Source organism: Chiloscyllium punctatum, chromosome 49 (genome assembly GCF_047496795.1).
Source record: "Chiloscyllium punctatum isolate Juve2018m chromosome 49, sChiPun1.3, whole genome shotgun sequence".
Lineage (NCBI taxonomy): Eukaryota > Metazoa > Chordata > Chondrichthyes > Orectolobiformes > Hemiscylliidae > Chiloscyllium > Chiloscyllium punctatum.
The window spans coordinates 32116420-32131961 of record NC_092787.1 but is presented as its reverse complement, the minus strand read 5'-3'; the positions used below and the strand labels follow the sequence as shown (position 1 = coordinate 32131961).

General features: G+C 41.8%; 1 protein-coding gene across 1 annotated transcript in view; it reads right to left on the bottom strand.

Annotated features, from left to right (window-relative positions):
• Positions 1–1154: 1154 nt before the first annotated feature.
• Positions 1155–15542, bottom strand: part of agpat2 (1-acylglycerol-3-phosphate O-acyltransferase 2 (lysophosphatidic acid acyltransferase, beta)) — a 76959-nt gene continuing 62571 nt past the window's right edge. The window contains exons 4-6 of the mRNA XM_072566152.1: positions 13598–13693; positions 3588–3660; positions 1155–2691 (exon numbers count right to left, since the gene is read on the bottom strand). Coding sequence (XP_072422253.1) covers positions 2540–2691; positions 3588–3660; positions 13598–13693 — 321 coding nt within the window. The 3' untranslated portion in view covers positions 1155–2539. The remainder of the gene's footprint in view (positions 2692–3587; positions 3661–13597; positions 13694–15542) is intronic.

Genomic DNA, 15542 nt, shown 5'->3' with positions numbered 1-15542 from the left:
GGCAGTGGAAGCAGATTCTTTGAATATTAAGGCAGTAGATAGTTTGATAGACTAGGACTGGGGTGAAAGATGATCAGGACTGAACAGAAATATGGAGTAATCAGGTCAGCCATGAGTATCTCGATAGGCAGAGCAGGCTTGAAGAGTCATGTTGCCAACTCCTGTTCCTAATTTATATGTTCATTTAAGGACTCTCACAAAATGTTAGTACGTAAGACAAGAGCTCACGGAGTTGGACATATTGGGCCAATTGACCTGTTTCTGTGCTGTAAGACTATTTACACAAATAGGAGATTGGACATGAAATGGGATATTTTCAAGTTGACAGGATGTAACTTGGGAGTATCATAACTATCAGTACTGGGACATCTGCATTACTCTTTTAAATGATCAATATTGATTGTAAATAGCCAAGTACAAAAAGATATTTGGAATTAATCTGAAAATGCTAAGAATACAGTTATTAAGTGTACTTAAATGGATACGATTTTTTCATCTAATGGAATCAATAGATATAAAGAGAGTAAGGAGGACAGTGCAGATTCAATCTCTCTGATTGGAGCAGATTCTTGGTTCCCAAGTTTATGACATGAGAAGTTCAGCTTCACAGGAATAGAAAATCAGTAATTCCACTGGAAAAAGGAAAAGCAAAACATACTTCATCTTCATTTATATCACTCTTATCGAAAGAAACACCAGAGACACCAAGTTCAAGCTGTGTCTTAACCAATAGCCTGGATGATAGAGGCTTTCCACCCAACTCTCCAATCAGAAGACATTCAAATTGTGCTTCCTCTCTTCCTGATATGACAACCCACCAGCTAAAAAACAACTCAGAGCTTCCCACCAGACCCAATGTTTGATCTGGAACCTGTCAAACAACTTTGTGGGATGTCAGTTACCACATGTTGCTATGCTGAGTGACATGGGGTTTTAGTATTTCCTATACTTTCCATATTTTTAATGCAAGCTGAAAATCAACATGTACAGAATTTGACCGATCTTTACACCAATAATGTGTGGAATATAGGTGGTTAACTTTTACATCACAAATAAGGATAACATTATTTTGAAACAATGCTGATTGAGGTATAGTGACATTTCAGGCAAATTGGTAAACAAATGCTTTGTAATTACTCCCAACTCTTGAAACATAATTCTCCAAATGATTTTATTGATCATTGAATCAGCTGTCACAGAATTAAGACTAAAACTAAAATGTCAATGAGGGAAATGGGAAAAGTGCAAGGTAGGAGCTTGTTGCTAAATACTTATTGAAGAGTTGATTGAAAATGGCAACTTTAAAAAGGATCAAATATTCTCACATAAAAGCCTAAAGCAATGCAAATTACATTTACATGCATCATTATTTAATATTTTACCAAGACAATTTCAAATGGTACAGAAACAGACATTCAAAAGCAATACAGCAAAGATAAGCTGCAGAACACAGCTTTCTGGCCCTAAACACTGATACTTTGGAGTCACCATTAAGACCAAGTGGCCTCGACATTATTTGACCTCTCACTAGCTTGAGGGGGGCAGTGTTACTTTCTAGTGCCACAAAGTGTTGTAGAATCAAGTTTACACATGTTTACTGCAGGTTAAGTTCTGTACAATCAAATTGTAAATACTGAGATTTGTAATTTTACATCAGGTCCTAACCACAGTACAGAAACTCACTGATTTGAGCTCATCAGTAATGCAACAGCAATTACATCATTTATGGGAACTTGCCTCCTGCAAAGCTTAAGACATTTTCACCTCAACAAATACATTACACAGTTAACTCAATAAAATACATTTGGATGAAAGAACTTGACCAATATTGATAGGATCAAGGCAAGTGCAGGTTATAGTCGTAACTCTGCCTCACTTAGAGCAGGTAGGCACCAACACATTCTAATTCCCTGGATAAGCAGCAAATAAAAACAGGAAGGGAAACAGAGGCCTGCTCAGGAAAGGATGTAGAATGTGTAAATAGCCTCTGTTTCAAAAACAAAGTTATCTAGTTCTGTGCACCAAAACAAAAATTCTTAAGTTTTGAAGTCTATCACAGAGTTAATTTATTAGAGAATGGCATGGTGTACAATTGTGAATGGCAGCAATAATTTTCAATCTATTTTCTCAATCTAAACATGGACTGTAATCAAATACTAGTGCTGGAATTTGCTTACGGGCACAATGAAAGAGAAATGTACTCGCACTATGAATGAAAATAGCCTGAACATGTGGCCACCTGGCTAGAAGAACTGACAGCAGTTAAACAGCTCACAGAGCATCTATCTTCTTCCTATTACTTAGAAGCAAGAGATCCCACTTCAGGTATTAAATCCAGTGATTGGGATTCCCTGCCCATGTTGTCCAGCAAGAGACTACCATCATAAGTGACAGCATCTTGCTGATCAATGAGTAATTCCTAATGTTTCATGAAAATCCATTTAGTGTAAAACTCATTACACGATCTGAAGCATCAGTATAGACCTCAGCACAAACATCACTGATGCAAACACTCCATAAAGATCAGTACATAGTGACTTCATTGGGCCCCATGCATTTTGAGGATAGGAGCAGAGATTTCATTCCACGTGGTCATAAGCAAATTGCGTGCTCTCTCAGTTAAGTCCGGCACATTGTCTGTTGTCATGCCTCGAGTTTCCATTGGAGGAAGAATCTGAACGATACACTTTCCTGGGAATAAAGAAAAGTCATAGAACATTCATTACTGCCACCCACTTCAGAGAGAGAGTGCGTGTGCGTGTTGGTGGGATAGAGAAGAGAAAGTGGGGTGCCCCATTTATAGTTGGGAGGAAATAGAGGGTCAATTTATCCCATAAATGTTTTTGTCTTTAAACATTAATCCAATTTTCTTCCAGGCAATGCATCCCAAATCATTGAACAAATTGCTATGTTTACACATTAGAACAAAGAAAAGTACAGCACAGATGGCCCATGATGTTGTGCCGAGGTTTAATCCTAATGTAAAATATAGTAACTTAACCTACGCACCCCTCAACTCACTGCTGTCCATGTGCATGTCCTACAGTCGCTTAAATGATCCCAAAGACTCTGCTTCCACCACCACAGCTGGCAATGCATTCCATGTATTCACAACTCTCTGCGGAAAGAACCGACCTCTGATGCCTCCTTTATACCTACATTACTCAATTCTACAATGCTAAGAACTCTTACTAAGCAGCCAGTTATTTTTAAACATGTCAAAAGACTACACTCAACAAAAGGGCTCAACTGTGGTTATTCAGTGATAAAAATAGATTGAAGAGTCAGGATGACCCAGCTCTTAAACAAAGAAACTTTGATACAAATAAACTGAATCATTTTTTTTACAAGGTTATGGAAGAAATCAAGGAAGTAGGATTGAAAATCATTAAGGCCACAACTCATTGGATGCATAAAACCATTTGTGAAAAATTAAGGGGAAGGAGTAAGAACATAGGCTAAATCAAAATAGTCGACTGCACCAACAGGGTGGTGCATGTTTCCAGTTAATGAGAAAGGCATATATGTAGACGACTTGACAAGAAGAGCACCATTCTACAGAAAAGTTGACAAGTTTAGAAACATACCGGAGGTAAATCTTTTCTCTGCCCTGTTGTAGAAGTCATTGTAAGAGGAGAACACCACTGGAATAATTGGAACCTGAAACACAACAAACCTGATTAAACAAAATTCAATAATTGTGGTCGGGATTGTTGTAAATCCCCATCAGGATCAACTTTTACAAGGCTAACAATCACCCAACTTTCCTGAAATGTAACATCTCCAAAGTAAAAGCTAAAGTAAAGAGTCACACTTGCAATTTTAAAAATCACCAAATGGCAGCAAGTTCTTTCGTTTCAAAGCGGTCTCTCAATTAAACTGGAAAGACAGAGCAATTGATTTCAGATTACAAGGCAAGTAACAGTTCGGAAGCATCATTTGGAGATGCCAGTGTTAGACTGGGGTGTACAAACTTAAAAATCTCACAACACCAGGTTCTAGTCCAACAGGTTTAATTGGAAGCACACCAGCTTTCTGAGCACTGCTCCTTCGTCAGGTGGTTGTGGAGTGCACAATTGTAAGACAGAATTTATAGCAAAAGTTTATAGTGTGATGTAACTGAAATTATACATTGAAAAATACCTTATTTGTTAATTCTCTCATCTGTTAGAATGACCATGTTAGTTTCACTTCTTTCATACGTAAATCACAAATTCTTTTTTTAAAAATTTACATTCTCAGGTGAACAATTGGTGTCAGCCCAGATAATGTATTGAAGGTGTTAGCCCCCTGTGTGCTGCTGTCTGTGCCATATTGTTTAGACTGATTCTAATCTAAAAAAATGAATTAATTGAATCTTCCATGGATTCATGCAGTTTTTGAGCAAAGTACAGTGTAACTCTGCAAGAGTTACATGCAGAGTAACTTGCAGTTATATTGTACTTTGCTCAAAAAACTGCACAAATCCATGCATGACTCCACCAACTCACCCCCTAGATCAGATTCGGTCTAAATACCACGGCACAGACAGCTGCACAGTGGGGACCAACATCCCCAACACACCATCCGGGCCAACACCAACTGCTAAAGTGCACCCAAGAATGCAACTTCCAAAAAAAGTTCTGTGATTTACACACGAAAGAAGTGAAACCAACATGGCCAGTCCAACAAACGAGAGAACCAACAAACAACCAAGATACCCCCTCAATGCATAACCTCAGCCACATCACACCACACAGCCCTGCTACAAGCTGCGTTCCACAACTGTGCTCTCCACAACCACCCGACGAAGGAGCAGCGCCACCAATCAAACCTGCTGGACCACAACCTGGTGTTGCGATTTTGTGAAAATAACCTTTACAAACCTAGAATTTCTATTTACCCATCCAAAAAAAATTATGCTTCTGTACAGAAGAGTAGTTTCAAATTAGCAGGATGCATTGAGTGGTGTGCCACAGCGATCAGTGTTGAAGTCTCAATTATTCACAATTTAACAATCCTTACTCAATGTGTAGGTAGGCTGACTCGAGGGGAGGCCATATTGGATTTGGTGCTTGGCAATGAACTATGCCAGGTGTCTGATTTCTTGGTGACAGCGCATTTCGATGATCATGATCACAACTCCCTGATCTTTACTATAACTCATGGAGAGGGATCGGAGTAGATGGTATGGGAAAGTATTTAATTGGGGCAGGGGGAATTACAATGCAGGAACTGGGGCATGTAAGTTGGGAACAGATGTTCTCAGGAAAATGCATGACAAATGTGGAGGCTGTTTGGGGGCACTTAGAGTCATAGAGATGTACAGCATGGAAACAGACCCTTTGGTCCAACCCGTCCATGCCGACCAGATATCCCAACCCAATCTAGTCCCACCTGCCAGCACCCGACCCATATCCCTCCAAACCCTTCCTATTCATATATCCATCCAAATGCCTCTTAAATGTTGCAATTGTACTTGCTGGATAGATTTGTCCCACTGAGATAGGGAGGGATGGTAGGCTGAAAGAACCTTGGATGACAAGGGATGTGGAACATATGGTCAAGAGGAAGGAGGAGGAAACTTAAGGTTGAGGAAGCAAGGATCATACAGGGCTCTAGAGGTATCCAGGAAGGAACTGAAGAATGGACTTAGGAAAGCCAGAAGGGGACATGAAAAAGCTTTAGTGGGTAGGATTAAGGAAAACCCTAAAGCATTCTACACTTGTAAGGAATAAGAGGATGGCCAGATGGAGGGTAGGGTTGATCAGAGATAGTAGAGGGAACTTGTGCCTGGAGTTGGAGGAGGGAGAGCAGGTCCTTAATGAATACTTTGCTTCAGTATTCACTAGTGAGGGGGACCTTGATGTTTGTGAAGACAGTGTGAAACTGGCTAATATGCTGGAACAGGTTGACGTTTAAGAGGAGGATGTGCTGAAAATTTTGAACAACAAAGACAGATAAGTGCCCTGGGCCAGACGAGACTTACCCAAGGTTACTACAGGAAGTGAGGGAAGAGATTGCTGCACCTTTGATGATGATTTTTGCGTCCTCACTGGAGTAGTGCCAGTTGATTGGAGGGTGGCAAATGTTACTCCCTTGTTCAAGAAAGGGAATGGGGACAATCCTGGGAATTACAGACCTATCAGTCTTACATCGGTGATGGGCAAATTATTGGAGAGGATTCTGAGACAGGGTGTATATTTACTTGGAAAACCAGAGCTTGATTAGAGATAGTCAGCATGGCTTTGAGAGAGGCAGGTCATGCGTCACAATCTTACTGAATTCTTTGAGGATGTGACAAAATACATTAATGAAGCAGTGGATGTGGTGTAAATGGATTTTAGCAAGGCGTTTGATAAGGTTCATTCAGAAAGTAAGGAAGCATAGGATACAGGAAAATTTCGCTGTCTGGATACAGAATTGGCTAGCTCATAGTAAACAGAGTGGTAGTAGATGGAAAGTATTCAGCTTGGAGCTTGTTGACTAGTGCTGTTCCGCAAGGATCTGTTCTTGGACCTCTGCTCTTTGCGATTTTTATAAATGACTGGATGACAAAGTGGAAGGGTGGGTTAGTAAGTTTGCCAATGACACAAAGGTTGGCGGAGTGGTGGATAGTGTGGAGGGTTGTTGGAGATTGCAACGGGACATTGACAGGATGCAGAACTGGGCTGAGAAGTGCCAGATGGAGTTCAACCTGGAAAAGTGCAAAGTGTTTCATTCTGGAAGGTCGAATTTGAATACAGAATACAGGGTTAAAGGCAGGATTCTTGGCAGTATGGAAGAACAACAAGATCTTGGGGTCCTTATCCATAGATCCCTCAAAGTTGCCACCCAAATTCATAGAGTTGTTAAGAAGGCGTATGGGGTGTTGACTTTCATTCGGGGGAAAGAGTTTAAGAATCGTGAGGTTATGCTGCAGCTCAATAGAGCCCTGGTTAGACCACACTGGGAATATTGTGTTCAGTTCTGGTCACCTCATTACAGGTGTGGAAGCTTTAGAGTATAGAACAGATTAAATTTACCAGGATGCTGACTGGACTGGAGTGCATGTTTTATGAAGAAAGGTTGAGGGAGCTAGGGCTTTTCTCATTGGAGTGAAAGAGGATGAGAGGTCACTTGACAGAGGTATACAAGATGATGAGAATCATAGAGAGTGGACAGCCAGAGACTTTTTTCCCAGGACAGAAGCGGTTATCACCAGGGGGCATAATTTTAAGATGTTTGGAGGGGGGGGGTTTAGGGGAAATGTCAGAGGTAGCTTCTTTCCACAAATGGTGGAATGCATTGCCAGCAGTGGTAGTGAGTCAGAGACATTAGGGATATTTAAGCGACTTTTGGATAAGCACATGGAAGATAGTACAATGAACGGTATGTAGCTTGGCTTGATCTTAGAGTAGGATAAAAGGTTGGCACAACATTGAGGGCCAAAGAGGCTATATTGTTCTATGCTCTAACAAGGGCCAACCTCTTGCGAAATTTTCATGACAATAAAGATAGGTTAGTAAGTTAACTAGCGAAAAGGACAGAGTTTGCAAATGGTTATATAGTTTGTTTAAATGAGGGAGCATAAATTTGGTACAGGGTCAAACACAGGAAAATGTGAACTCGCAAGAAAAATAGAAATGGGTGTCAGATCTTGCGGTTGGAGAGCATTTTTGTGATAGTGACTGCAACTGCCTCACATTCTACATAGCTATGGAGGAGAGAAGCAGGCACAATGGGAGGATATTTAATTGGGGAAAAGGAAACTATGATGCTATCAGACGTGAGTTGGGAAGCATGGACTGGGAGCATTTGTTCCATGGAAAAGGCAGGTGGAGACTGTTTAAGGAACAGTTGTTGCGAATGATGCATAAATGAGACAGGCAAGATGGGGTAAGATAAAGGAACCTTGGATGATGAGAGTGGAGGAGCTTCTTGTCAAAAGAAAGGAGGCAGCTTACATAAGGTGGAGGAAGCAAGGGTCTTGCTCAGCTCTAGAGGATTACAGGCAGGCGAGGAAGGAGCTCAAAAATGGTCTGAGGAGAGCCAGGAGAGGGCACAAAAAAGGCTTGACAGGAAGGATTAGGGAGAATCCAAAGGCGTTTTACACGTATGTGAGGAATAAGAGAATGATCAAAGAAAGAATAGGGCCGATCAGGGATAGCATAGGGAACTTGTGCATAGGGTCTGAGGTGGTAGGGGAAGCCCTAGATGAGTATTTTGCTTCTGTCTTTAGTAAAGAAAAGGACCTTGTCTTGTAGTGAATGAAACCACTGAGGAGCAGGTGTGCATGCTGGAATAGATAGAGATTGAGGAAGCTGATGTGCTGAAAATTCTGACAAACATTAAGATTGACAAGTCGCCAGGGCCAGACCAGATTTGTCCTCGGCTGCTTTGGGAAGCGAGAAATGTGACTGCTTCGCCACTTGTGACGATCTTTGCATCCTCGCTCTCCACCAGAGTCAAACCTGAGGACTGGAGGGAGGCAAATGTAATTCCTCCCTTCAAGAAAGGAAATAGGGAAATGCCCGGCATTTACAGACCAATCAGTCTCACGTCTGTCGTCTGCAAGGTGTTAGAAAGGATTCTGAGGGATAGGATTTATGACCATTGATTAAATGTAGTCAGCACAGCTTTGCGGGGGACAGGTCATGCCTCACAAATCTTATTGAGTTCTTTGAGGATGTTACTAGACAAGTTGATGAGGGTCAAGCGATGAACGTTTGTGTATATGGACTTCAGTAAGGCATTTGATAAGGTTCCCCATGGCAGGCTCATTCAGAAGGTTAGGAGGAATGAGATACAGGAAAATTTAGCTGTCTGGATCCAGAATTGGCTGGTCGACAGAAGACAGTGAGTGGTAGTGGAAGGAAAATATTCTGCCTGGAAGTCAGTGGTGAGTGGTGTTCCACAGGGCTCTGTTCTTGGGCCTCTACTCTTTGTAATTTTTATTAATGAATTGGATGAGGAGATTGAAGGATGGGTTAGCAAGTTTGCAGACGACACAAAGGTTGGAGGTGTCATTGACAGTATAGAGGACTGTTGTAGGCTGCAACGTGACATTGACAGGATGCGGAGATGGGCTGAGAGGTGGCAGATGGAGTTCAGCCTAGATAAATGTGAACTGATGCATTTTGGAAGGTCAAACTTGAACGTTGAGTACAGGATTAAAGACAGGATTCTTGGCAGTGTGGAGGAACAGCGGGATCTTGGTGTGCAGGTACATAGATCCCTTAAAATGGCCACCCAAGTGGACAGGGTTATTAAGAAAGCATATGGTATTTTGGCTTTCATTAACAGGGGAACTGAGTTTAAGAACCATGAGATCTTGTTGCAGCTCTATAAAACTTTGGTTAGACCGCATTTGGAATACTGTGTCTAGTTCTGGTCGTCCTATTATAGGAAAGATGTGGATGTTTTGGAGAGGGTTCAGAGGAGGTTTACCAGGATGCTGCCTGGAATGGAGGGCTTATCTTACGAAGAGAGGTTGACTGAGCTCGGACTTTTCTCATTGGAAAAAAGGAAGAAAGAGAGGGGACCTAATTGAGGTGTACAAGATAATGAGGGGCATAGATAAGAGTTGATAGCCAGAGAGTTTTTTCCCCAGGGCAGAAATTGTTAACACGAGGGATCATAGTTTTAACCTGTTTGGCGGAAAGTACAGAGGGGATGTCAGAGGCAGGTTCTTTACGCAGAGAGTTGAGAGAGCATGGAATGAGTTGTCAGCAGCAGTTGTGGAAGCGAGGTCATTGGGGATATTTAAGAGACTGCTGGACATGCATATGGTCACAGAAATTGGAGGGTTTGTACATGAAGTTTACCTTACATGAGGATCAATGGTCAGCACAACATCATGGGCTGAAGAGCCTATTCTGTGCTGTACTGTTCTATGTTCTAAAGCAGAAAGATTGTAGAATTCTAAGGTATACATGGTGCCCTAGTAGATGAATGACAAAAGATTACTTTGCTAGTACAGAAGGTGATTAGGAATACAAATGGAATGTTGCTGGTTATTGCAAGGGGAACGGTGTGTAGAAATATACATTTGAGAGTGTGGTGCTGGAAAAGCACAGCAGATCAGGCAGCATCCAAGGGACAGGAGAGTCGACGTTTCAAACAAAAGCCCTTCATCAAAAGTCGAGGTGGGGGAATAGGGTGGAATGATAGCTTTAGATGGAATAAATGTGATAACAAGAAATGATCTAGGATTGAAAGATGCAGTATCCATGAGTGGAGGTAAGAAATAACAAAGGGAAGATAACACTGGTTGGAGTGATCAATAGGGCCTCTAATAGTTACCATTCTGTAGAAAAGAGAATAAATCAGGGGATAACTGGTGGCACTAAAAAGAGTTAAATCTTCATATAGATTGGCAAAATTAAATTGACAGAGGCAGTGACAAGATTGTTTAAATGGTATCCCTAGAAAACAGTGACCATAGGCAGATTTTCAGTTTGCGAGTAAGAAACCTGGGTCAGAAACAACTGTTCTAAACTTAAATAAGGGATGAGGATAGAGTAACCTGGAATGGACTGGGGAAGGGGTTTCGCTCAAAAGACAGTTGAGGTTCAGCAGTTGACATTTTTAAAAGTTCATGACTCTCAAAGATATATAAACAACCATTGTTAACCAAGCAAGTTAAGGATAGCTTCAAACTGAAAGAGAAATCACAATGTGGCAACGGTTTGGATAAGCCAGAGTATTGGGCAATTTTTAAAAAACAAGATAACTACAAAAAGAGGGAAAATAAACTTGAGGGCAAACTTGCAAGTCATAGCAAGATGGGCAGCAAGAGCTTCTTCAAATATAATGGAGGGGAGTGAGGGGCCTAACTGAACATAGGCACCTAAGATAGAGGCTGGGGAAATCAAAGGGAATCAGGACACAGCAGAGCAACTGAATGAGCACTGTGCTGTTTCACAGTAGAAGACACTAGAGAGGAAATAAACAATTATCACTCAAGAAAGAGTACCAGAGAAATTAATTGGGCTAAAAACCAGTTGGTCTCTTGTACCTGATGGGCTGCATCTTAGAATTTTCAAGCAAGTAGCTACACAGACAGTGCTGCACTGACAGTAATCTTCCAGAATTCTTGGATTCTGGAGAAGTCCCAAGGGTTCAGAAAAGGTTTACAAGGATGTTGCCCGGGTTGGAGGATTTGAGCTATAGGGAGAGGCTGAACAGGCTGGGGCTGTTTTCTTTGGAGCGTCGGAGGCTGAAGGGTGACCTTTTAGAGGTTTACAAAATTATGAGGGGCATGGATAGGGTAAATAGGCAAAATCTTTTCCCTGGAGCCGGGGAGTCCAGAACTAGAAGGCATAGGTTTAGGGTGAGAGGGGAAAGATATAAGAGGGGCAACATTTTCACGCAGAGAGTGGTACATGTATGGAATGAGCTGCCAGAGGAAGTGGTGGAGGCTGGTACAATTGCCACATTTAAGAGGCATTTGGATGGGTATATGAATAGGAAGGGTTTGGAGGGATATGGGCCGGGTGCTAGCAGGTGGGATTAGATTGGGTTGGAGTATCTGGTCGCATTGGACGGGTTGGACTGAAGGGTCTGTTCCCATGCTGTAAATCTCTACAACTCTATGACTGAAAGAGCTGCCAATGTAAAACCCTTAACTCAAAGATGGAGGGAGCCAAGAAATATATAGGTAAACATAGGCTAGTAAGCTTAACATTAAAGAAAATGTTGCCGTCTACATAAAGAGTGTAATATAAGAGCATTTAGAAATATATAATATAACCAAACAGAGTCAGCATAGTTTTGTGAAGGGGAAATCATGCCCGACAAATTATGAGCATTCTGAGGAGTTAACAAGCAGTAAAGGTAAAGGGAATCAGAAGATTCAATATATTTGAATTTCCAAAAGGCATGCAAGGTATATATGTCAGTTATTTAATAATACCCTGTGGTGCTGGTGTAGTATATTAGCAAGACGACAGAGCTGGGAAAAGGGGGGATTCTCAGAATGGCAACCTGCTAGTGGAGTGTCACAGGGATCAGTATTGGGACCACAAACAACTTGGATGCAGAAAGCGAATGTACTATCACCAAGTTCGGGGATGACAAAAACCTGTGGGAAGACAAATGGTGAAGGTGACATGATGATCTTCACAGGGATATAGACAGATGAAAAGAGTGTGCAAAAACTTCACAAATAGAATGTAAGTGAAGAAGTGAGATTTTGAACTTTGACACAAACAACAGTGGAACTGAATATGAATTAAGTGAAGGAAGTCTAAGGAAGCTACTGCACAGAGGGATCTGGTAGTGCTCGAACACAAGCCACAAAACACTAGCACACAATTTGTGGGTAAAATGGAAGGTAAACAAAGTGTTGGCCTTTTTATTTCAAACAAATGGAGTATTTCTTTTTTTAAAATCGCAAAATCGTGATAAAACTGTATCAGGCACTAGTTCAACCATGTTGGAAATAAAAAAATCTGCAGATGCTGGAATCCAAAGTAGACAGGCAGGAAGCTGGAAGAACACAGCAAGCCATGCATCAGCTGTAACCTTTCTTCAGGACTGAGTATGGGTGTGAGGAGAGATGCAGAAAAAGGGGGAGGGGGGGGGGCAGGGTGGTGATGGGGAATAGGTGAAAACAGGTAGACGGTACGATCTGGTTGGTCAATGGGAGGAACAAATCCGGTTGGTGGCAGGGAGTAATGGAAGCGAGGGGGAGGGGCTGGGAAGGGAGTCAGGAGATGGGGAAGGAAGTTGTTTGAAATTGGAGAACTCTATGTTGAGTCCTCTGGGCTGTAGGGTGCCCAGGCGAAAGATAAGGTGTTATTCCTCCAATAGGAGCTCCCTCCCTCACCCTCCCTTCCAATGCTCACTGCCACCAACCTGATCCATTTCTCCCATTGACCAACCAGGTTGTACCCTCTACCTGTTTCACCACCCTGCCCCCACCTCCCCCTTTATCTGCAGCTCCACACCCCCCCCCACCCAGTCCTGAAGGTTTACACCTGAAACATCGACTTCTGCACTCCCTGATGCTGCTGGCTTACTATGTTCTTCTAGCCTCCTTCCTAACTACACTGGTTAGACCACAGCTGAAATACTATAAATTGTTTTTGCATTAGAGACAGTCCAGAGAAGGTTCATTGGCCTGTCCCAGATATAGAGGTATGATAAGAGGTTGAGCCTGTACTCATTGGACTATAAGATGTGACCTTAAGAAACAACAATTCTTAAGGGATGCTGCGGAGAGCTCACCTTCCCTTGTGGTACAGCCTAGGACCAGAATCTCAGAATAAGGAATTGCACACTTAAGACAGAGATGAGGAAGGATGACTTCTCTCATAGGGTAGTGAATTTTGGAAGTCTTTATTACAGGGGGATGTTGATGCTGGGTTATTATGTATATTCAAGGCTGAGATAGAAAGATTCATAATCAAAGGTTATGGAGAAAAGGCACATGAACAGCACTATTTGCTTGCTGAGAGAAGCACAGACTAAACCCAGAGAATACTCTATTGTAGCTGGGTGCTATAAGGTTACAGCATACAGACGAGGAGAGATTCTTGCACACTCCATAGATTTGCCCAACACTGCACCATCATCTGTAGACACTGCTTCTATTTGAGTTAATATAACATTTGCACATTTTAACTGATCTTACCTGTGCCTGTATGGCTAAGTGGAAAGCTCCTCGTTTAAATGGCAACATATTACCATCATGATTTCTGGTTCCTTCTGGAAACACCCACAATCTGATCTGTAGGGAAACAGGTGACATCAGAGTATTGTCAAGCTAAACATGAAAAGTATAACCTTAAAATAGGTTTATTAGCCAATAGTACCTACAAACAAGGTTAAAAATTCCATTAAATTCCCCAACCAGAATGCTGCATATATTGTTTCCTCTATTATAATTTCTGGAAAAAGATAATTGAACTAAAATATTAACTTTTCCTCACAGACAGCACAATCCATGTATTTTCAACACTGGCAATGCTTTTCTTTTGTACTTATCTAGAAATTTTCTTCAGTTACAGCACAAAACTAATATATGAAAGCCTGTACCAGGACTGTACTTTTCTTTTGAAACACAAAGAAAAACAGTTCCCAATGACAGCACAATGTCCCAAAGCACATTATAAATGAGAGGAAAACCCTCAAAAATTTGCTATTTGGAGGACAGTCAAGACATTGGGACAGCTTCCCTGGAGCAGAGATCAAAAAGGTATTTGAGATTTAAATGTAGCTTTATAAACCCCACAAGGAAAGGTAAATTCCATCATTTGGGATGCTAGTACTAAGTTTTATGAAGCAGAGAGATAATAAGAGTTACAAAACAGACATTGCTGGAAAAGCTCAGCAGGCCTGACAGCATCTGTGAAAGGAAGATAAAGTTAACATTTCAGGTCCAGTGACCCCTTCCTCAGAACTGATGGTAGCTAGGAAAATGTTGGTTTATATGCAGAAGAGAGGGGGGGGAGAGAGGAGGAGGTGGTGGTAAGGAGTAAATAATAGACCATAAGACATAGGAGCAGAAAATAGACTATTCAGCCCATCCACTCTGCTCCACCATTCAATCATGGCTGATATGTTTCTCAACTCTATTCTCCCACTATCTCCCCGTAACCTTTGATACTCAAGAACCTCAGTCTTAAATATACTCAATGACCTGGCCTCCACAGCCTTCTGTGGCAATGAATGCCATAGATTCCCCACTCTCTGGCTGAAGAAGTTTCTCCTTATCTCTGCTCTAAAAGGTCTTCCCTTTGCTTTAAAGGAAGGGAACATTCTGAATGGGAACATCTTTCCCAATTCTACTTTGTCCAGGTCTTTCAGGATTCTGTATGTTTGAATTAATTACCCCTTCATCCTTCTAAACTCCATTGAGTACATACCCAGAGTCTTCAAACGTTCCTCATATGTTAAGCTTTTCATTCCTGGGACCATTCTCATGAACCTCCTCTGAACACGCTCCAGGGCCAGTACATTCTTCCAGAGATATGGGGGTCCAAAACTGAGCACAAATCTCCAAATGTGGTCTGACCACAGCCTTATAAAGCCTCAGAAGTACATCCCTGCTTTTATATTTAAGTCCTCTCAAAATAAATGCCATCATTGCATTTGCCTTCCTAATTATTGACTCAACCTGCAAGTTTACCTTGACAGAATCCTGGATTAGAACTCCCAAGTCTCTTTGCACTTCACACTTGAGGATTTTCTCCCCATTTAGAAAATAGCCCATGCCTGTACGCTTCCTTTCAAAGTGCATGACTTTCTCACGTTGTATTCCATCTGCTACATCTTTGCCCACTCTCCTAACCTGTCCAAATCCTTCTGCAGCCTCCCCGGCATCTCAATGTTACCTCAACCTATCTTTGTATCATCTGCAAACTTAACCAGAATGCCTTAAGTTCCGTCATCCAGATTGTTAATGTATAAGTGAAAAGTTGTGGTCCCAACACTGAGCCTTGGAGAATTAGTCATTGGTTGCCATCCTGAGAAGGGCACTTTTATCCCCACTCTCTGCTGTCAGACAGCCAAGCTTCCATCCATGCTAGCACCCTGCCTCTATGGGTTCTTAGTTTACTCAGTAGCCTCTTGTGTGG